The sequence below is a fragment of the Gracilinanus agilis genome, chromosome 5 (assembly GCF_016433145.1).
Source record: "Gracilinanus agilis isolate LMUSP501 chromosome 5, AgileGrace, whole genome shotgun sequence".
In the NCBI taxonomy this organism is placed as follows: Eukaryota; Metazoa; Chordata; class Mammalia; order Didelphimorphia; family Didelphidae; genus Gracilinanus; species Gracilinanus agilis.
The window spans coordinates 58,393,470-58,418,002 of NC_058134.1; the positions used below are offsets into that span (position 1 = coordinate 58,393,470).

At 35.8% G+C, this 24,533-nt stretch overlaps 1 protein-coding gene across 1 annotated transcript in view; it reads left to right on the top strand.

The window, feature by feature from the left end:
- MRC1 (mannose receptor C-type 1) overlaps positions 1 to 11,171 on the top strand; it is a 122,837-nt gene extending 111,666 nt beyond the window's left edge. Inside the window, exons 25-30 of the mRNA XM_044678925.1 lie at positions 1,576 to 1,741; positions 3,609 to 3,758; positions 5,739 to 5,852; positions 8,700 to 8,867; positions 9,740 to 9,781; positions 10,185 to 11,171. Of these exons, the coding sequence (XP_044534860.1) occupies positions 1,576 to 1,741; positions 3,609 to 3,758; positions 5,739 to 5,852; positions 8,700 to 8,867; positions 9,740 to 9,781; positions 10,185 to 10,432 (888 nt within the window). The 3' untranslated portion in view covers positions 10,433 to 11,171. The remainder of the gene's footprint in view (positions 1 to 1,575; positions 1,742 to 3,608; positions 3,759 to 5,738; positions 5,853 to 8,699; positions 8,868 to 9,739; positions 9,782 to 10,184) is intronic.
- Positions 11,172 to 24,533: the final 13,362 nt, after the last annotated feature.

Consider the following 24,533-nt stretch of genomic DNA (forward strand, 5'->3'; position numbering starts at 1 on the left):
GAAAGATGATTAGAAAAATGATTAGAAAGATGATTAGAGAGCCTGTGTGATGTCCTGGATATGTCAGAAGAAAGTTAAAAAGATCTATAGTAGAGAGATCCCCTGTAGTGAACTTAAGGAGAGTTATGGCAAGAGTCCCAGGAAACAGATAATGGATAATGTTGTCTTTATTATTGCAGTGGACATCCCCTCCCCAGACATTCTATCCTTTTGAGCAGTAAATGCAATTAAAACTGCCTGTAGGAAATTTAGGGGAAGGGGTAGGGCTGGGGTTTAGATGCATTTAGTGTTTTCCATGAGCTCCCTATCAGTAAGTTATGTTAGGTTACTAAAGCTATAGAGCTTCCATATGGGTTTGGCATTTCCTTTACAATCCATCTCTCAAGTGGCCCTGAAAGAAGTGAGGAGCTGTTATTTGTCAGTGAAGAACAGTGACTCTGTCTGATGACAAACAAGCCTTGAACCAGAGACTTATCTGGTAACTAAGGTCATGACTGAGTCCTCCCACTATTATTTCTTAAAAGGAACTATGATACCGACTGTGAACCAACTTTACACATATTTTTTTTAATTTTTAAAAAGTCTATGCAAATTTTTTCTTTTATTTTTTAAATTAATTTTTACCATTTAACCATGGATATATTTCTTCATAAATATTGCCATAATTCTTTCATGAGCTTAAAATAGATTTTTCTTTATTCTTAATTATCCATCAGAAATATAAGATACATTTATTTTGATTAAGATTAATTTGCTTTATCTTACATCATTATTTTCAACCAAAGTAGCATGATTACATTGAATTATTTCTATTGAGTTAATAGGAGATGTCACTGATTGATTTATATACTAAGAACTGCAAAATATTTCCTCAAAGCATGAAATAGCTTCATTAATGTTGGACATGAGCCTATTAATTAACACTGCCTGCTATAGATGTCTTTTCAATAGAAAAACACCCAACAGAATTAAAACATTTTGCCATTTTTAGGGCATTAAAGGGGCTGTATTGTTTTTAAAAGGTGATTTGCATAAATTACTAATAAAGTGATTATAAAAATTAAAAGATATCCTGAAATTTTATGTATTAGTCCTGCATTAGAAATCAGAATTCCCATACAGGACAATTCAGAGGGACTTATGAGAAAGAATGCTATCCACATCCAGAGAAAGAACTGTGGGAGTAGAAATGCAGTAGGAAAATATATGATTGATCCCATGGTTCAGTGAGGCTATGATTGGGGATGTAGACTCTAAATGATCATTTGATCGCAAATACCAATAATATGGAATTAGGTATTGAACAATAAAAAAAAAGAAATCAGAATTCCTGGGTTCTCCATCCTTTTCTTCTGTTGCTAATTTGTGAGTTTGGAATAGTTACTCATTTCCCTGAGCATCAGTTTTCTCACTATGTTAAATTAGAGAGTTGAATTAGATGACCTCCAAGGTGCCCTCCAACTCAGATTGTCTATGATTCTGTGGTGGAAAAAAGAGTTTTAACTAGATGAATTTTTTTCAACTGCTTAATTTGATGTTTTAGGATGTAATTAAAGTTTGTGTCTTTCCTTATAGACTTATGGTGAATATGCATGGACTGATAAATGGAGAATGAGATACACTAATTGGGCCTCTGGGGAACCCCAGCTGAAATCAGGTTGTGTCTATATGGATCTGGAAGGATTCTGGAAGACAGCACCTTGTAATGAAAGTTACCAATTCCTCTGCAAAAAATCAGATGGTAATAAGACATTACAATAATATTTTGGGTATTTGAATTTCCAAAACAAGCATGTACCTGCCACAAGGATTGTACTGTGCTTCGGGAAACATTAAGCCACAGGTTGTCTCAGGAACTTGTGAATGGGCAAAAACTTCGCCAGAAGATGTTAGATCAACCATTCTTTATCCATTCATCCATTCTTTCTTCCAGCCCCAAATAGTGCAGACATAAGGAGGAATTATTTTTCCTATCTTGGTGTAGAGGACAGAGATCGAACTTAGAGCCAGGAAGATCTAGATTCAAGTTCTGTCTCTGACACCTATTGGTTATGTGATCCTGGGCAAGAAACTTAACCTGCCCTAACTTCCTTAGAATATGAATTGCTGAGAAGGTCCCATGTTGATCTGCCTTGGGAGTAGCAAATTTCCATCTGGGAGTTCCTTATGCCAATGACATCACAGTCACCATTGCTACTTCTCACATAGACAGTGTTTATTTGTCACTGATGTACTTCTGAATGTTTATTAGTAAATTTTTCTGACTCTTTCCTAAACTATATCTCTAATTTTTCAGGAATCTATAGTAATTCTAACAAAAAAATTAGTAGAACACAATCCATTTATAGATTTCTCAGAATTAGAGAAGCTGTGCCCAGAATGCCATCTTCATCCTTTCTTTGTAACATCAGAGGTGCAATAGGATATATAATAAATGCTAACTTTGCACTAACCAGGGAGGATGAAAGCATAAGATGGCTCCAAGTCCAGTGGGTCCAGGGGGTCTATGGTGAGGATATAAGTTAAAACAGAAGCTTAGAGCATAGATACCATCTCAAAATTTCATCTAGGAGTATAAGAATTTAAACTTATGTGTGGCTATGCATATGTCTGATTATCTAATTTCTGAATTATGAGCAACTATAAAGAACATAGTGGAAATATCACTGGACTGAGAGCAGCATCAAAAAAATCACCGGAATGTGGATGTCAGTTTGGAAAAGGCTTTCAAGACCATCAAATGGGAGGCAGCTAGGTGACTCCATGGATGGAGGACTGGGTCTGGTGATGGGAAGTTCAAAAACTGGCCTAGCTGTTTGACCCTGGGCAAGTCATTTAACCCCCATTGCCTAAGCCTTACTACTCTTCAATACATAGTATTGATTCTAAGATAGAAAGTGAGAGTTTAAAAGAAAAAAAACCAAATATCTAATGCACTAATGTTAAACTCAAATATAAAGTAAGGCCACCAATCTGTACTAAAAGGATCCCTATAGGCCACATGTTGACTTAAAAAATATCTATCTTTTATCATTATTTTTATTTATTTTAAAATATTTCCCAATTATATTTTAATCTGGTTTGCTTTGTACTTGGGAGTGTCGTGGACCTCATTTGCCTCATTTTTTAGATATGGAAAGTAAGACCCAGGGTGAGAAAGTAACCCTATCAGGTTCACACAAATACTATTTTGCAGAGTTGGATTTCACTCTAATTCTACATGTAACTGTTTTTCCTAATCCACACTAGAAGCTAAGGTTCTGATCCAACCTCAGCCACAAACAAGCTGTTTGATCTTGGCCAAGCCACAAATAGAATGTTTCTTATCTGAAAAATGAGGAGATTGGATTAAAGACCCCTTTCAGCTGGAAGGTTCTAGGTTCCTCTTGATCGCATAGCTATATAGCCTTGTGATGATGTAAAATCAAAAGAACTTAAAAAATAATTAAAATTCAAATAGTGATAAAGATAAATTCAATGATGAACAATTAATGGTTTCTTATATAAGTTCAGTGGTAGACTTTCTTTCCTCTTAAAAATGATTCTGGAATGTCTTTTGTTTCATGAATTTAAGACCTTTTTTTGTTAACTCTCTTCTTAACTCCTAGTAATTCCTCACACGGAACCTCCACAAGCACCTGGCAGATGCCCAGATTCAGAACACGTCTCTTGGATCCCTTTCCATCGTTATTGCTATTATATCGAATCTTCCTCGTCAAGAAGCTGGGGCCAATCTTTGCTGGAATGTAACCGAATGGGTATGTATGAGTTTTATTGAGAGCTGGCTCACAGATGGTACATATTGGAACAATAGATACTAGTGTCCCTTAAATTCCTCAAATAATGTATGGTGAATATATGATTTTCCACTTTTCTCTATTTGTTTCCTTACAGTTTCTTTTAGTATAGAATGCCATTATTATCTCCTCCAAAGTATATTTTGCCCATTTTTGTCCAAACTCCAGAATTGTGAGTAAGATTTGGATTTCCCACTGCCACAGAGCCATTTTTTTTAGCATGATCCCACAGTTAAAGAGATATACTAAACAGGTATACCAAAAGTGCTTCGTTCCTTCTCCTTTTTTATCTGTCTCAAAGTTCAAAATCAAAGCCCCTCACTGGATTACTACACCTCAACCAAATTAAGAGATTTTTTTCTCTTCTCACTGGTCATGTTTTCAAATCCAGTAGCTTTTATATCCTGAGATGGCTCTTGCCAGAGATTCCTGTCCTTAGAGTTATTTCACCAGATCCAGAACATTATTTGAATTATATCTCCATAAATGGGGGTCAATATTATAAAAAGGTAAATGTAAAGTAGCTGAATTGCTTTACAAATACTTAATATAAAATATTACTTTGAACTCTGCTTTAGTTGTTCAGGGAAACTCCATCTACTGTCATTTCAATTTAAATCTCTCATATCTCATATCTCTCTCTGTCTGTCTCTCTCTCTGTCTCTCTGTCTCTGTCTCTCTCTCTCTCCCTCTCTCTCTCTCCCTATTTCTTTCTCTCCCTTTCTCTCTTCTCTCCCCCTCTTCCTCCACCCCCCTACCCCCTTAGCTCTTCTGCCTTCTCCTCTTCTTCTCACTCTTTCTTGGCACTACCACAAGCACATATTCATCAAAATTTTACTTGTGCTCATACCAACAACTTTCTGTAACTGTAGTATAAAATCATTTCTGGTTGATACTAAGCCCTAGAAATTAGAAATAACATTTTATACGATCATACATGGAGACAGAAGAGGCCTTAAAAGTCAAGTTTAACACCCTAAATTTACAGATGAGGAAACTGAGGCCTAGCAGGTGAAGTGTCTATTCCCAAGGTCACACAGCTAGTAAGGATATAAATCTTGATCTTCTTCTGGCTATAAACCCATTACTTCTTCCACTCTACCATGTTGCCACCAAGTATATTTATGCTGGTTTGTTGGTATAGAATCCATGTAACTTAATAATTATGGAGAAATTTATTTCCTCCATGTCCTGCCCCTGCAACACATACTCACACATATATACAGAGAACATATTTTACAATAAATGGAGCTGATGTTCAACTTAGAAATGAACCAATACCATTCTAGAGGTCAAAGTTAAAAATCTGAATTAATTTAGAGTTGTTCTTAAATTGAATCTCTGACTTTTTCCTTAACATTTTAATAACAATTTCAATATAATTTATTTCCTTTATAATCCTAGGCATTTAATTTTATGCATTTTGGGAAGGGGCCCAGGCTGACCAATTTTCATACCCTTCCTGACTTTGCTTCTGACTTTCTGGATCTCAGTACCATAGTCCCATTTCTCAGTTTGATTTTGTGTATTATTTTCTCCTCCTAGGATGTTAGGCCAGGGACTATCTCTATTTTTGCTTGTATCCCCAGAGAATAAGTAAGTATTTAAGAAAAGCTTGTTTCCTTGCCTAAAAATATTATAGTAAGAAAGGTTTCATAGGCTTCACTGGACTTCCAAAAAGGTCCAGGACACAAAAAAATTCTAAAGAACTCCTGATTTACATAAATCTAATGAAAACATTGAGTGACCAGGAAAGAGGCACCATATTATTAAATATTATGTCATTCTGGAGAAGAATCAGCCTCTTAGTGAAGAGAAGGTCAAGATCCAGGACCACTTTTAGTCATCTTGGCTGTCAGGCCCATGTAACTGGTACAGAAAATGTCATTCCCACAAGTTCCATGTCTCTGAATCATATTTGTTCCTTTGCCCATTTTGTAGGTGCAAGTTTGGTTTCCATTGAGTCAGCTGTGGAATCATCCTTTCTGAAATACAAAGTTGAGCCACTTAAAAGCAAAACCAACTTTTGGATAGGAATGTTTAGAAATGTAGAAGGTAAGTATCATTGTGTCTTTATTGAATAAAAGTATTTTCCTTTTCCCCTCGTTTCTACTTGTTAAAATTCATGTCTTTTTTTCATGCCCTATCTCTGATGCCACCTTACTCATATAGCTTTCCATGGTAGTATCCTGTTGCTTCTCCAACTTTCTTGAACACTTTGAATTTCCTTTTTGCCCCTTTCACATCTGACATCTTTATATTCTTTAATACATATTTGGGTATCTACATGACATCTATCACATTCTACTCTCTTTTTCTCATATTTATTGGTGTACCTACTGTTCTCTTTGTTATCCCCACGAGATGATGAGCTTCTTCAGGACAAGAATTTTCTCAGCTTTCTATCTCTAGCTCCAAGCAGTGAGTTGGGTGCCAAAAGCACTTATTGTTTTTTAAACTGAAATTGAACATCTAGTACCTTCTATTCTAAGGGAAAATGAAAACTTCAGTGGTATTGTGATTCATTTATGTTTTTCCCATTATATTTTCATCATAAAAGATGAAGAGTGGATAAACCTACTATATTGTATATTTTTGGCTTTAGAAAATATTTATTTTTATTCTGAATTTAAATGAAAAATAAAGGGAATGTGCATATGTGTATACATATGTGAGCATAATATTCATGTATCTCTCTATACATATACTCTACAATTAGGTATCATGCCATATATATACACATATATATTTACACACACATGTGTGGGTATCATACCTAACATTAGGCATCATGTTTATTAATCTAAGCAGAAAAAGGATTATACATAGAACTGGTGATTTTAATAAAATGCAACTTATTTTTCATTTTAAATAGATAATAAATTCAAACTTTAACTTTCAATTCTATCCTGATGACATGTGATTTTTTTCCTGTTCCTTTTGTTCTTTTCTGTGAATTTTAAAAACATCTCATTTTTTCTTTTCTGTTCATTCTGGACAGAAATTTTCTAGTCTCGTTCGCCCCCATTTCACTTTACCCCCTTCCTGCCCTGGCATTCTACCCACTGAGTCACCTAACTGCCCCCAGACACATCTTTCTAATGTGTTTTTGTAATTGTGCTGATCAACATTCCCAAGTAGCTTCTCATTTCCTACCATAGTACAGACTTCTTAGTTTGATGGTCAAAGACCCTAAAAGTCATCCAGACCTCCAGTGACCATTTTCTATATTAATCTATTCATAATCCATTCATCTTTGATACTCTGAGTCTGGGTTGGGCTAGCCTTACGGTGAATAAGTGCAGCCTCAAGAAGTCCATTATGCACTGTAAGTCTCAGAACAAGTAATTATTGCTTCATGTCCCAACCAGCCATTCATGCTGGTCATCATTTTGCTGTCCTTTCTCATCATGTGGCAAATAATGCGTACCCTTTCTTAACCTTTGGTATCTCTTTTACTCCAGAAACAATATTCAAAGCAATACTTCAAACAAAATTACTAATGGAAAATCCTGAATAACTATCTCAACCAAAACATTCTTCTCTGGTCATTGTTCAGAATTAGAGTTAATAGTTATTTATTAGTGTCTATGTGCCTGGCACTGTTCTAAGTTCTGGTGATACAAAGGAAGGTATAAGATAGTTCTTTCCTCCAAGGAATTCACCATCTAATGGGGAAGAGAATACCCAAAAGAAGCAGAAAAGTGCATATAGTAGGGAAATGTTACTTAGTGTATGGGCACTATGAAGTCATGAAGCCAGGATGAAAAATGATCTGAGGAGGTATAAGTTTCCAAGGTAACTTCATCTTGCAGAACGATGAGTTTCTGGAGCTGATAAAGTTCAGAAAGGCGTCAGGGTGAAAAATGATGAGGAGAATCCCCTGTGTGCCATCCTTAAGGGGCAAAGGATCAGACAGCAGTTCTCCAATTTCCATCCCCTCACCCTCTCCAGTTAGAGAGAAAAAAGAGCTCATAAGGCAGGAGGTACTGAGGAGGGGCGAGTTTCTGAGTTGAATCATCTTGAAGAATCAAGATGACGTCTACCTAGATATAGATATGTAAAGTCCCTATGTATTAAAATATTAGCCGCTTAAGGGCAGGGGCTCTCATTTTTGGTTTTATATCCTCACCACATTAGCACAGGTCCTGGAACATAGTAAATATTTAATTCTTTTCACTCATTCATTCTAAAATGTGGTTCTAACCACTCTTCCAAGCTTACCAAATACTCCTTCCATCCCTGGGTTTGATTTCCCAGTTAAGCTGTACCCCTCATGAATTTCTGGAAAATTTTTGCCTCTATCTATGCTTTTGCTGTTTTAATTCTTATGCATGGAATAACCTGCTTAATACTTATGCCTATTAAAATTCTATCTGTCCTTCTAAGACCAGTTCAAATACTATATCTTTTGTGAAGTCTTCCCTGGAAGCTAGAAATAAGCTTTCTCTTCTCTGGGCTTAATAAATGCTTCCTCCATGAAGTTATCAAATTCTATTTGCACTGTAGCTGTGCATATGGATTCCTTAGCTCCTGTCCTGGATTACAAGCCCTGGGATGGCAAGGGATATGTCATATATGTTTGTATTTTCTTCAGCACCAACTCTGGTGCCTTGTGAGTGGAAGGTGCTTTTTAAAACTCTTAAAAATTTCTTGCTATTGAATTGTTTTCTGTTCATCTTCAATAATTAGACATTCTAAAAAAAATAAATAATGTTAGGTTAAAAAAAAATTAGACATTCTAGCCTCACAGGAGAAAAATCTGGTTTGACATTTATGGAACCTATTATTGGTTTGAAAATTACATGCCAATAGAGTCAAATATACCCAACTACTTAAGAGTTGAGGTTTTTCAGAGTGATTATTGCTAAGTCACTTTGGACCATCCCTTCTGTCAATCAGGGAACTGGCTTTGGATAAACAATGATGCAGTATCTTTCGTCAATTGGAAAACTGGAGAGCCCTCTGGTGAGAGGAATGAGGACTGTGTAGAGCTCTATTCATCCAGTGGACTATGGAACAACCTTTACTGCTCCTCCTACAGAGGGTTCATTTGCAAAAGAGAAAAGAGTAAGCATTTTCCCCTGTAATATTGAAATACTCACTATACCATTTCCCCAACTCATTTACTCAAACACAAATGAGGGACCAGTAGAAAGAAGCAAAAGTAATTGCTCCTTGTACAATACAGTTCGAGCCACTTTGGAGCTGCCTTGGGTCATTACAAGGGGAGAATGACCGTAAGGGTTTAGGGATAAATTGAACATAGCCATTCTTAAAGATATCTGTCTGTTGCTCTCCCAGGACAAGCAAAGCCCTTTATCTTTGTGCTCACATTATAATTCAGCTTTATAATTTTATTTTGATGATAAATTCTCATGCTGTCAAAGTCACAAATGGTTAGGAGGAACCATTCTGGGGATATTTATAGCCCCAGAAAGCTCACCAATACCCTATATATCCAGGATAATACCTTGGAACATGATGTAGTGGACTGGAGATTAGGAGATTTTCAAGTCCTATCTTTGCCACTTACTGGCAACAGTATAACCATGGACAAGTTTTAATCCTCTCCAAGTCTCAGTTTCCTCCTTTATAGAATGGAGATAATAATGCTTCCAATATCTATCGCATATGATTCCTATTAGAAAAGTTCTTTGCAAACTGTAAAGTGTCAAATAAATGTGAACTACTATAATTATTATAGAAAAGTTCCATCAATAATAGGATGATTCATTTAATGAGTACAAGTATAAGATGGGCATAGGAATAGAATAGTCTGTGGGAAAAGGCTGGGTAAGTACAGGCAGAACAAGTTAGTAGAGCACAGTCTAAATATGGAATTATTAGCATTTATTTGAGAACTAAACAATATAAATTACACATGTGAAATTTAATTACAAGATCATGAAAATTTTAAACAAATGTCTTTTTTTTTTAAGTTATTGATGTTCAAAGTACACAAGCATTGCCAAGAAAAGAAGGTAAGGACACCCCAGAAATGTCAATGCTAAAATGATTAATACATCTGTATTATTTTTATATTTTCATGTTCTAACCTTATGTTAGTTTTAAAGTTATAATAAAATAGCTAATCAGCACCCACATAACTAAAATTGTTTATAGATTTAATTAATTTTAAATTTAATTCAACTAAATGAATTAATAATGTTTATAGATTAAAATCTGCCACTGGATGATATTATTAACAGTTTGCATGTTGCTTTGTGTTGTGTGTACTGTTACTCACCTGCCCTTCGTTTCTGTTTGACAGACATGGTACAGAAAAATAGTTACGAATTCCAGTGCTCTGAAAAAAATAACATTTTATTCTTCTCCCTAAGTCAGAATCTGTTTCTCTTTTTTCTTGTCCTTGTTTCTTTACAGATGCTCCAGAGAAAAGAAATACCTCCAAGTCTCACAGTTCAGCTGGGATCATTGTAGTAGTGGTGCTCTTAATTCTGACAGGAGCTGCTGGTGCTGCATATTTCTTTTACAAGAAAAGACAAGTTCGACCATCTCTAGAAGGGAACTTTGACAACACCCTCTATTTTAATACAGGATCCCCGCGGGAGACTAGTGACACAAAGGATCTCGTGGGCAACATTGAACAGAATGAACATGCTCTCATTTAGTGAAATGACATAAGGACACTTATCTATTATTGTGTTTGATAAATTAACCTTTTGGATAAAACTTCCCCAAACCTTGAGCCAAAGTGATTGTTTCCTTGTGAAATTGTATTATTCAGTTTTGTACAATCTGTTTCCCAGCCCTTTGCACACTTGCAGAATAGTTGTTCCTTTTTTAGAACTGGCAAGATTTTTTCTCAACAGAGTAAGTATAAAATACTTAGAAATTTGGCTTACTACAAATAAGCCCTGTTCAATTGTCATTTGTTTCTACGTAAAATATGACTATCAGAAAGACCATCGAATTCATGTCGGTGACCATACACACACACACACACACACAAAGCCTCACACATCCTTTGGAGCTTTTAACAAAAGTACATGGCCAATTTTGCTGAGATTCTGCAAATAATCTTCCAAGAGAAAAGGATGACTGAGTCATATTTCATGTCAGTTTTCCACAATCAGAAGACCTGAAGGAATTGCAACTCAGAAAATTTCAGGTGACATAAAGAATTCCTTTTAGAGCAGTTTTCACAATTAATAGTCGTTTCACTACTATTGTAGAAAGCTGAATTGTATTTTCATCCAAGAAAAGATGGCTTTACAACCGGAGTGGCGCAAATTTTATAACTTTTGTCCTGAGTAATTTTAAAAACATTTTCCTCAGATGTCAGTGGGTGTGAAACAAACACTTAAAAGTTTGCTTCATCCACTCTCTTTACGTGTTGTGAAATAAAGAGCTCGAATAAGTTCTATTTTTGAAACATTTGTGTCAGTTAAGTTCTGTGATTGTGAATTTGCGCGCGTGTGCATGTGTGTGTGTGTGTGTGTGTCTATAAATAGTTTTGCTTATACAAAGAAACACTACTGATAACAGTAGTTATATTGCCACTGAAATGTATAGATCGATCTTGGAACTTGTTAAATGAAAGGATTTGGTGTTTATTACTTCAAGCAATCAATATGTTCTTGAAAAATTTCATTTAAAGTGAAAATTTATGTCTTACTTATTTACATTTTTCTTCTGTAAAATAAGAGGCAAAACTCATTAGCCAATACAATATACCTTAAGGTCATAGGATCATGGGCTTAAGAGTTAGATAAACCCTTAGTGGCCATCTAGTCTTCATCTGACAAAAGATAGTCGACTCACCCAAAGTCACAAAGACTCTAAGGAGCAAAGCGGGGGTTCAAACTCAAATCTTCCGACTCAATATCCTGTGATCAGTTTACTTCACCTTGTTGTGTTAAAAGGAGTCTTAGAAATCATTTAATAGGACCTCCTCATTTTCCAGATGAGGAAATGTTAAGTAGTAAGGAGACACTATTAACTAGTGGCCAAGATATGACTGCCTGAATCAGATATTAAGATCTTGCCTCTTAAATTTTGTTACTGCAAAAAAGGAAGTAGCTAAGTGCCTGTGCTTATATTGACCAACTTTAATTAAAGAATTGACTGAACTATTTCACAGTGGAGTCCATTATGTATTCCAAAGTTGACCAGCTTTGGAGCTCTAGCCAGAAATTGAACAAGTCATTTTTTATTTTAGTTCATATCTAAAAGGGGTCTTAGAAGTTACCTAATGCAACCCCATAATTTTACAGGAGAATAAATTAAGGTCCAGAAAGATGGAGCAAATTGATCCAACATTATTCTGTGTTATAACTGGCACTAGACCCAAGTGGTCCAATGAGCTTCCAATTATCCTACGGAAGGGACCTTGTTCTCATCTTATTAGATTGGGTCTATTTTATTTATATTTATATATTTTTATAAAAACCTTATCTTTCATCTTAGAATCAATACTCTGTATTGGTTCCAAGGCAGAAGAGCAGTGAGGGTTAGGCAATGAGGGTTGTGACTTGTCCAGGGTCATCCAGCTAGAAAGTGTTTGAGGCCAGATTTGAACTTAGGACCTCCCATCTCTAGGTCTGACTGTCAATCCATTGAGCCACCTACCTGCCTCCAGTTAGGCTTATTTTAGATGGTAGGGGAAGGAATGTTCATCCTGAAGATTATAAATACTGATTTTCAGGTCTTAACTTTAGCCTACTAAAATTTCATATGAAATTCTGAGGTCAGAATTTTAGCCTTACTGTTAATACTCTATGTAACAATAAGGAAATCATTTGATCCCTTTCAGTCTAGAATTCTACATCTCATCTTTTTTTTAAAGTTATAAGTGCCATAAATTCAAAGCGTGTTAAATCAATGTTTAGTGAGGGAAACTGATCTACATTACGAAATGAACTTAAAATATGATTATTGGCATATCTTAATATTTGCATTGAAGAGCCATTGAAATAAAAAAACCCTTTAGAGTAAGGTGTGTGGAAGCTGTTTTGATGGGGGGGGGGTCAGATCTACAATTAGTGTGGGGAACTTCTGATGTGAACATTTCCTCTACTGATGCAGATCAACAACTCTTTTATAGTTTGAAATCTTAAAGATGGGCAGCTTGGTGGTACAGTGTGGATATAGCACTAGACCTGGAGTCAAAAAGATTCATCTTTCTGTGTTCAAATTATCCTTAGACATTTACTATCTGGGTGACTCTGGACAAGTCACTTAATCCTATTTGCCTCAGTTTCCTCATTTATAAAACGAGCTGGTGATGGAAATGATAAACAATTACAATATACTTTCCAAGAAAACCCCAAATGGGATCACAAGGAGTTGAACATGACTGAAATAATTCAACAGCAGCAACAACAACAAAAAGAACTGGCTGAAGAATTTAGAGGTTAATTGAACTGAACAAGGTCAAACAGTATGTATGAGAGGCAGAACTTGCACACAAGGCTAGTTGTTAATCTGCTATGCCTTTAACAATATATTACTTGCCAATATTTTCATTCAGTTAAAAATAGACTTTGTATTGTATTTCATAAGAATAGATGCTCATGAGTCCTTACAAAGTAAAAGACTTTGTTAATACCTATCTAGTTCCCTGATTATTCATTCCATTCTGTGATTTATACTTACTTTAAAAAGTGACACTATTTGATAAAAGTTACAGATCAAGCTCTCCTAGGAACATCAACCACTTCTTTCATAGGAAATAAACTGCTTTTTATGTTCTAAAAGTAGACATTGGAGCAGGTAGGTGGGTCAGCGGATAGAAAGCTAGCCCTGGGGAATGGGAGGTCCTAGGTTTAAATCTGATCTCCGACAATTCCTAGCTGTGGGACTCCCAAGTCACCTAACCCCAAATGCCTAGACCTTACCTTTCTTCTATCTTGGAACCAATACCTAGTTTCAGTTCTGAGACAGAAGGTAAGGGTTATTTTTTTTTAATACATGAATGTCAGTAATAAAACAGCAATAATAACAACTCACTCACATTATATTGCACCTGAAGGTTTACAAGACACTCGATAAAATGGTTTGTTTTCATAAGTCCTTTAATAAAGGGAAAGAATTCCAAGAAGAAACTGCTTTCATGAGCATAGCTCTCCCTCTTTTAAGTATCATTTGATAATAAAAATCAGAAGATTGGGGCAGCTGGGTGGCTCAGTGGATTGAGAGCCAGGCCCAGAGACGGGAGGTCCTGGTTTCATGACCTCAGACACTTCCTAGCTGTGTGACCCTGGGCAAGTCACTTAATCCCCATTGCCTAGCCCTTACCACTCTTCTGCCTTGACTCTAAGACGGAAGGTAAGGGCTTAAAAACAAATTTAAAAAAAATCAGAAGAGCATCAAAGTTATTCTATAATTGCTTCTTTTCTGGATTCTCATATAATATATTAAGAATTTAATTATATTTAAATTTTTATATTTTATCTTTTTTTTCATAGCACATTTATTTCTGAATATATATTTTCCTCTTTTTCAATTCTACTCAAAGAGAGCCCATTTCTTGTGACAAGTATTAAAGAGAAAAGGAAGAAAAAGCAGTTCAGCAAAATCTACTAACAAATCAACTTTCTATACTTGTATATATAATATTTCACATTCATAATTCCCCATCTCTTTAAAGATTAATTTTAATTTTCTCTACTCTCCCAAACTTGGTGTGGATAGTCACACGATGTTAAATTTTATCACATTGCTCTTTCCTTTTAAATTCTAGTAATCCTGTAAATTGTTTTTCATGCTTCTACTTCACTCTAAATCAGTTTAAATGTTTCTCTGAATTTTTCATTTTTTTCTTTTCAGATGGCACAGTAATATTCCATATATTCATGTTCCAAAGTTTGTTTAGTCATTTACCAAATAATGCACACCTGTTTTACTTCCAGTTCTTTGCTACCCCAAAAAAGTGCTGCTATAAATATTTTGTTATATATGAGATACTTCTGTCTTTGATCTACTTTGGGTATATATTCTGGCAGTAAGATCTGGGTCATTCATCAATGAGTCAATGGTATAAATATCTGGGATTGTTACAATTAAAATTATCTTAAGAGACTGATTTTGGGTAAGAAATACCAGTTGATTGAACATATACATCTATTGCTTAGGCCAGCTTCATAACTGATAAAGTGACATATAAGTCTATGGTCATCTTGAATGACCAGAAACCTTGAAGCTGGATCAGGCGGTATAATAAATAGTTTGAGGAGCTCACTATTCATCCCCTCCCTTGAACATCCCAACTTCTATCAATCTAATTACAACACCTCCCCCCATTCTCACAGGTGGTTAGATGAGGGGTTTGTCTTGTAAGCAGGAAAGGAACCCATTTCCTTTTCATTTATTTACTAAATTATTGTAAAAAGGAAGACATTCTTTGGGTTTCCTAAGGACAAAGAAAATGCAAAAAGCACAAGACTGGATGGAATCTCAGATAGATCCCAGGCACAGAAATACCCAGTAATTGTCCATAACATACAGGAATTGATTTAGGTCCTTTTTACTCTAGAGGTTTGATAGAAAAATAATAAGAATGTGAAAAATAGATTCTTTTAGGTCTCTTCATTGTTTTGTTTTTGAATTCATATGATCTTAACATATAATTATTAGAGGGGAGTCTTCAAAATTGCAATTTACTTAAACCAAATGCCTTTTTATAACAAAAAAGAATGGTGAGAATGTATATTCTCTACATCTTTGAGTCAATTGAATGGTTAAAGAAATGCTTAGTGGAATGTCATTTGGAAAAGTCTGGCTATTCTTTTTTCTTATTTTCATTAAAGATGAATTCAAGATAGTACAGTATAAATTATGCTTACGTCACCACTGTCCCAAAGTTCATTGGTGTAGGACATTCTTCTTATTGGTGGAAATATATTACCTATGCTGAATGAGAGGTAGGATGGAATTGGTGAGAGGCAAGAGAACTCAAATTTTTGCCAGTCTCCTGTGAATTTAGGGATTTTTGAAGTGAAAGTCTTCTTTGAGGATAGCATTGAGAGAGAAGATGGAAGAGGGTACCCTGACTAGAGGTTGTTGAAGTAAAAGATTCTGGGAAGAGTCTTTGAGAGGAGTGGATAGTTTCCATCACATGCCTAGTCTAAGCTTATTACTTTGAAGACTTTAGAGTGTTTCCTTGTGGGTGAGATCTAGGAGCTTCTCTCTTGTTTGAACTGAGCTATCTCACTCACAGTGGGAGAGCTCCTTCACTTTACATTGTATGATATATATTTGTTTTGCTATGATTTGGATACATGGATTTCTTTGCTGTTTCCTGTGTGTGTTCATTATGGAATTGCCATTAAATAGGGAAATAGTCACACTTCCTCTTCCATTCTACCCCTGACCTCACCAAATATTAAAGTAATCAAAGGTTAGCCTGAACCTGATCAAATTTTTCAGAATAGGAATGTTTAAGGGAGATCAATATAATTCTATTTTGGTACCCACCCCTCCCCTGCCCTGTTGAGAAGAACAGAGTGGTATCCTCTGAACCCACCTTCCTGTTTTCCTTCCAGGGAGGAATGAAAATCTCTTTTAGAGAAAAGTAGGGGGAGAAAAGGCTAGCGATGTCAATTCTTCCTCTATCTGAGCCACACAAGGACAACTCCCTTGCCATTTGTGGAGTCTTACTACACATGTAGATCAGCCACACTCTTTTTTCCTTACACATAAACATTTTGTGAAAATGAGAAAGTAATTAGGTCAACAATTGTTGATATCCTCCATAGCATTTGGTGTATTAATAATATTTTATTTTAAAATTTATTTAATATCTTCCTTTCTTTCAGATATCTTCTGAATTTCTTGAGAATTGATCCACACTGCTTTAACATGGATCTCTCTGTATATACTTAATGTGACATTGATCATATTTTTTTATTTTTGCTTCCATCCCCTCCTGCCCTTAGTGCTATTTCAACTCCCTCATAGGTGTAGAGGCTGTGATGTATAAATACAATTGAAGTGGATCCAGTGCCATCAAAAGAAAAAATAGTCTCAGGTAGAAATCTTGACAAATTAATTCAAAAGTTTTATCTCTTTTTTGTCTCTTACTTTTATCTTTAAATATTATGTTAGGATGATGTGATTTAATTGGATCTCATGCTAAGCTTTCCACAAACAGATGTTTTTCCTTCTATGTTTTATGAATTGATTCATCTAGGTATATAGTTTCGTGAATGTGCTAAACTCTTGATAGGGAAAGTCCCCACCAATGTAGACAAACAAGAAACACTGCTCATCCTCTTCTGTATTCTTACTCCCTAAGATTTTACAACTGATATTTTATTCTAAACCAATGTTCTCGACTACCATAACACTTCATTTGGCAAAGAAATTGAGTGTTTATTGACTGATGCAGTTTTGGGGTACTTTTGACCTCCTTCTTGTAATGGTTGATTTACACTGATTAAAGTTTCATGGAATGTCTGTTCCTTTATCTATTGCCAATTTTCCACACTAACAGATTGCTTAAATAGGTCAAATTAGAGTTCTTTTTGATTGTGCACATATTTTCTGAAGATTTTATTTTTTCTTCCAATTTTGGCATTAATTTTTATCTTTTCTTTAACAAGTTGATGATCCACTTGCATGGACTGTATAGGCAGCTGATTCTGAAGTAAATCTCATTTTGGAAACATCCTTTCCTATATATAAAGGTATAGTCAGGTAACAGATGGAAGGAAATATAAGATTTAAAGGATTCACAGTACTTCACTTGAAGATGTGGAAAAGGATATTTTTTTCTGGCATGTATTTAAATTCCATATCTGGATAGTGGCAAAATTGGATTATAGACTTCTAGCAAATGGAAGGTAGGTTAGAAGTTCAGAAACATTTACTTTTTCTAATTTAGGGTATTTATTAAAACATTTTTACATGTTAAATATGTATTTTTATGCAGATATCTTATTCAGAAATTGAAGAAATTATGAGGTTTGTGGCTTGGAACTGTCTCTATCACATAATTGGAAGACTGGTCTCATGAGCTCCAAAGCCTTGCAGGAGACAACCAGACTGATTTATTACTGCCCAATTTCTGGTTTTCTTTAAAAGATGTGATTCATTCTCTATGGCTTTTTGAAAGCAGTTCTTAAAACAAAGGGCAACAGTGACATTGGTAAGACTCCCTGACTGGGTTAATGATTTGAGATGTCCCACCAAGGTTTTCAAGCATTGACCTCATTCTTGACAGCTTCCAGGGACTAGTTTTTTCTAAAAAGTTCCAATTTTATTCAGCTACAACTTGCCCTATGTGTTCAGTGAAAACCTTTCTTGTTGCAGCATTCTTCTTATGGGTTTAATTATAGCATTTGGCTTCACAGTTCTCTAGTAGCATTGAGAAATCTCACATGCTCATAAGACCCTCTTTTTTTCTCTTCTCTATTTTACTTTGGGGTCCAGACTTACTGCCATCCCCACCACCTCAGTCACAAAACATGTGTGGTAGAGTTACACTGAGTTGAAATGGCATTTCCCCAACAAAACCCAAGGTCTAACATGTTTTATATACTACAAGGGATGATAGCCAAATACTGACCAAGAGAATAAATGTTAGGGTTGCTTCAATCTCGTGCCCTGCTTCCATTCTCTCCTCTTTCTAACAGCAGTCAACTCATTATTTGTAGAATACAGATCTGATTATGTCACTTTCACCTCAAGAAATTTTAGGAGCTCCATTTTTCCTCTCAGTCAAAATATAAACTCTTCTGTATGGCTTTTAAAGTCCTTCATGATCTTGCTTCAGTTTGGCTTTCCTGATATATTTTATATTGCTGTCCTTCATGCAATCTAAACACTAGCCACACTGGCCTATTTGCTGTTCATTATACAACATTCCATTTCCCATCTCCATGCCTTTGAAGTCCATCCCCTGCTTCTTGGAATCCCTTTGTTATTGGTCAGTCATTTCAGTCATGTCCAACTCTTCATGGCCCCATTTGGATTTTTCTTGATAAAGATACTGGAGTGGTTTGCCATTTCCTTCTCCAGCTCATTGACAGATGAGGAGCTGAGGCAAATAGAATTAAGTGACTTGCCCAGGGTCACTCAGCTAGTAAGTGGCTAAGGCCAGATTTGAACTCAGGAAGATGAGAATCTTCTTGATTTCAGGCCCAGTACTTTATCCATTCTATACACTATCTACCTAGCTGCCCACTGGAGTCCCTAGCTCATATTCAAGCATAGTTTAAGAGTAATCTCATACATGAGGTCTTTCCTGATCCTTTAAGTTATTAGTAATTTCCTACTTTCTCAAGCTACTTTGATTTTACTTTGTTGTATGATTTGTATTTGTCTTCATTCAATTTTTTTTATTCAGTAGAATATTAACTCCTTGATAGGAGCAGTGATTTAATTTTTGTCTGTGTATTCCCAGGCCCCAACACAGTGTCTTGCAGAGAGCAGGTATTTTGAAATGTTCTTTGAATTTAATCTAATAGAAAGGTAGAATGGAAGTTAAAAAAATCCCTTTTTCAATGCTACTCTCATTTTTCTATACTTTCTAGTTTCTCACACTTTTAGCCTCTTTTTTTCAATTCATTTTAACACACATTTATTAACTACCCACTGTGCTAGGTATACAAAACCTATAATGAAACAGTTTCTGCCATCAATGGGCATATTATATTTTGCTAATTTCAAGAAAACACATACACAGTTAAGTATTCTAGAAGATAATTGGAGGAAAGAGACCATAATGAGCTGCTGAGTTGATCAGAGGATATAGCCCTTTCCCTCATTGGGAGACCCCTAGATCACAGGACCTGCAGTCATAATCTAGGAGAATAACTCTTTTGGAGCTGCAACCTAGCAACTACTCCAGGATATGTATCCTAGTTTCCCTAATAGCCACAGGTAATATAAATCTAGAAAACAAAGTTCTCTCTACTAAATTCTTTGGCATTGTCAAAATAGTTCAAAAGATATAAGTCTATGAGTAGGAATGATACCAAAGAAAGCGCATTACCATCTGCTTTGCTCCTGTACCCTAAGGATCACTGGACCCTTCCCATCTGACTCACAAATTAAAGTTTGTTATTATGTCTCTCCCCCATTTGGATGTGACCTCTCAAGATAAAGGGTACCTATTATAGTTTTAAATTTTAGGATTTTAGGACCCTATAAATCTCCTTTGAGTTTTTCTGAATATTTATCTAATTCATTAAGTTAGAGAACAAACTCTTTATACAACTAGACCTTACAAAATAGCATACACTATTTAAATCATTGTCTACCAGATTGTAAGCACTATGCTTTATTTAGGTTTTGTTTTTCTCATAATAAAATTTAGAATGAAGGAAAGATGTACATATTTTTTCAAATCATTAGTTTCTCCAAACATATAAAAATCATTATTTTCAAAGGTCATGGGAATTCTAGGAAAATGTATTTGATTTGAGGGAATTCTTGGGTATTCATTTGATCATCTTCTAAAAGTAAGTAAGCTGTTTACTTCTGTTTATCATCTTAGTCATGACTGATATAATCTTATTATTTCAAGAATAGGTAAGACAACAAGGGATGGAAATGAATCTTATCAGCTTGTCTAAGAAAATAGTCACTAGTCCTTTAACATGCTTATCTGTTTGAAAATTAGGATAATAGTGAAAGCCAAAGGCAACATAAATGTTAAAGAAAGAATTGGTGGAAAATTATTCATCCCATTGTATACAAGTGGAAATCAGGTGTAGTGAGGTTGAAAATCCCTGTTGTTTGCTATCTGATGAACATGCTGCATAGTAGAGGTTAATTCTATGGATTCAAGTACCCAATGGCTGGAAGTCCTTTCTTTCCATGCCTTAGATATTTGGGAATCTCCTCTTAGTATGGTGAATCCATGAATCATTGACTATAGATACTGACACCATCAGCTGATCCAGGAATACAACTAAATGTAACTAAAACCTGAATGGGAAAATGAAAAGTCCAAAATGCTCTGGACCTTTTGAAGTTTATGAGATTTCCCTACAACTAAAGGTAGGGGAGGAGAGGGAAGGAAGACGATGTAGCCAAGGTGAAAGTCAAGTCCTCTTCTTCCCTTCTTCCCAGACCATTCCTTCTCAGAAGGGCACTGGAAAGCTACGCTTGCTCCAGTTACTTGTGGGATGACTGATTCTCAAATTTTATAATATAGAAGTCACTTCTACTGGCCAACTTTTCTTGGTCCATCTGTATATGATTATTGGGCAATATCATCACAGTTTGAAGAATTTTTTGCATTTATTTTTAAACCTCATTAATTGGTCGAGCATCTTACAATTTATTTTAAATAGAGGCAAAATGAGGAATTAGCAAATCTATTTTGGGTTGGGTAATTTTCAATTTTGGCTGAAGCTTTTTCCAATTTAGTGGGTAAAGTGTAGGGAAAGGTAATGGCTAGGAAACTCTTTTGGTAGAGGCTGTGGTGAAAAGCTAAGTTTGGTACCACAGATCCAATCCATGAAATTGATATGGAAAAGATGGAAAATTATGTCTCAGAAAAGCATTTATTAAGCACTTGATTTGTACCAAGTCCTATATTAAAGGCTCATGATATAAATACAAAAGTGGAAATAATTCTTGGCCTCAAAGACCTTATATTCCAATGGGGGAGAAACTACATATAGTGATGGCCAGGGAAGATAGTTATGGTAGTAAAGTCTAAGCCATGAGCAGTGTAAGATTGATTCAGATTGGTAATGATTAATAATGAAGTCAGAGCAAAGACTCTAGCTGGCTATCCTAGCAAGGGGGAGGGGTGAAAGTCAATAGAATTCTTTCTCCTCCCCCTCCTGAGGCAGTTGAAGCAGAAGGGGTAACAGTTTTAACTGAATGCCCTTTAGATCTAGAAATGGAGGCTGTTTAGGCTTGGCTAATCCAGGGCTAAATTGGTAGACAGATAGGCAATAATTCCACTGAGATTAGCAACTTCCACTGTTAAAAGATTATTTCCCTGAACCCTAAGATGGATAAAGATTCAGGATGCCTTCTAAACACAGCAGACTTGCTCTCTGGATAACAGCTGTTCCAGAGGATGAAGATTTTGCTTAGGTAATGTATGCTATTGGTTGGTATAACCCAAGTATAACTTCACATAGGCTCTCAAACTTAACAAGGGAAGGGATTTATTAATTTCAGGAAAACAGGGAAAGGGGAAGTGAATTTTAGGATAAGGGTGAGGTAAACTACCTAATATCTTCAAAGATGGGTCAGGAAACTTGTTGAAAACATTCCCCAGAGGGGAATGTATTTTGACTAACAACTTCTATCTCTCTCACAAACTAACTTTTCTCTTAATCTAATGTTATCAAGTTTAAGATGGTGAAGGTAATCTTGATTGAAGATCTATTTAAATTAGAGATAAGTTGAGATATTGCATGTGAGGTATTTTTCCCAGTGCACACAGCCTGGTTTAGTCTGTATGGAGTAAACAACAAAGTAACTCCCTGCTCCCTGAGATCAGAAATGAGCTAACAAAAAGAACAATCCTACCCTTCTTCCCAGCCTCCCTTGAACCCCCAAAAGAGTGAATTTCCAGCTGGGTGTCCTGGATTATATACCCACATTCTTAACTTCCCCAACTGCCCCCTCTCCTGAAGTTCTTGGGGATCCTGTGGAATTCTGTGAGGCAGTTTCACCCTATTTAAGATCATGGATGTTACAGCAGCCAAGTACAAAGGAATTGATAAGAATCAAGTTGAGGGTCCAATACCCTTAGCAGGGTCCTGAAGCTGACAAAGTGATGCAGATCAAGGCCTATCATTTTTTCACTTTATTTCCCTCATGAGTTTTATTTCTTGCATGTGTGATGTCTTCTTTTACAACATGAAGAATATACATGCTAGCACATGTATAATTATATCAGATTACTTGCTGAATCGGAGACCAGGAAGGGAGGGAGGGAAAGAATTTGGATCACAAAACGTTAGAAAACAACTTATATGATCCCAGTGAAGGTGTATGTGCGTGCATATGCACCTAGTAATGTATCATCATTGCCCCTGTCCTTCCATACTGTTATAATGGAACCAATACCTAGGAACATAGAAGGCAGCCACATATGAGATATTTTTGCCAACTGCAGGGTCTTGTTACCTACCTAAGTATTGCATTCTGAACCTGACCTTATTTCTTGCCAACTTGCTTTGCTGCTCATGGTTTGGACTTGCCTACCATCGCTATCTTCCCTGGTTACTTCCTCTGAATTAATTTTAGCTGGATAGCTCCCACAGCCCTCTTAGTTCTTCCATGGCAACAACCTCTAAGAGTTTCTGGGCAAATAGGTCTATTCCATTTTGACTCATATGAAGTACTATGAACTTTCATTTACCTGTGAATTTTTCTTAAATCACTATATTCACGTGATCATAAAAATATGTTTTTGCCGTTGAATATTTACTCAAGTGTTCTGCTGTCTCAAAAAAGTATTTGTCCTCACATACCATTTTGGGAAGAAATACGATTTCTTTCAATAATCCCTAATCACCTTTACTTCTTTCTCCTAATATTAACAGATCCTTTGAGGGAGACTTGTCTAAGGTATATAACTTCTGACCTAATGAGAATGAATGAAATATTAAATTAAAGGTACAACCAGGAGTTTGCCATACCAGGTAGGGAAAGAATAGTGAAGGTAGAAGAGAGCTACTATTTATTTCTCTCATCCCTTCCAAAGACTTCCTATCTTTTCATTACATCTGTCTTCTTCCTACTTCAATTTAACAAACATATCTCTCCAGGAGAATCAAGACTCTTTGATTCTCTGACTTACTTCTAACCCTTTCAGGAGATATAAACAGTGCATAGGGCTGTAGCACAATCCTTGTTCTGCTTCCTAGGACCAAAGTTCTTCATCCTCAAAAATGTAACTTGCAGAGAAAGGACATCTCAATGGAAATACTATCTTTCAGTCATTTGAATATCATCTTATTTTTTTCCCTTCACTTTAGTAAGTCTTTTGCAGCTTTATTTAGTCGTTTCAGGAAGACACTGAGGAATTGCTAGTGAAAAGAAATGTAGGTATCAAATTGGGGCACCTAGATGAGACATTGAATGGAGTGACTGGCCTGGAGCTACAAAGATTCATCTTCCCAAGTTTAAATCTATCCCCAGACTCTGGGAAAGTCACTTAACTCTGTTTGCCTCAGTTTCCTCATCTAGAAAATGAACCAAAGAAGGAAATGATAAACCACCTCAGTATATTTGCTGACAAAAATCAAATGATGTCACGGAGAATTGGACATGACTTATTTGAGATCTCAAATTTTATTTGATCTTGAAACTTGTTTCTGCATGATTTTAGGTGAGCCATGCATAGGAAATTGAAGGACGAATAGAAAAGGTCAGTGCAAAGGCAAAAATTGGAACATACAGGTTACCAGAAGGTGTTCTAATAAATTAGACTTCATAGCTTTTTGAATTCCTTTTAAACAATTCCAAATTTCTTTGTTTCCTAATACTTTTGGAATTGTGGAAGGATCTCAAGGAATTCCATAAGGATCTCAAACACCTTGCCTCTCACTTTTGTCCCAGAAGTTCCTTATTACAGTAGGCCTTTACTTGATAGCTCTCTTTGTAAAGAAAATAATGATGTCATGTGCCACATATCCTTAAAGAGTAGGAGGGAAGGAGAGACAGAGACAGTCAGAGACAAAGAGTGTCAGAGACAGAGAGAGATTTGTTACCTCTATTTACAAACAGACTTGTACCAACTCAAGAGGAAAGAAACATTGCCTTATGTCTTAATCTTGGAATCAATTAACA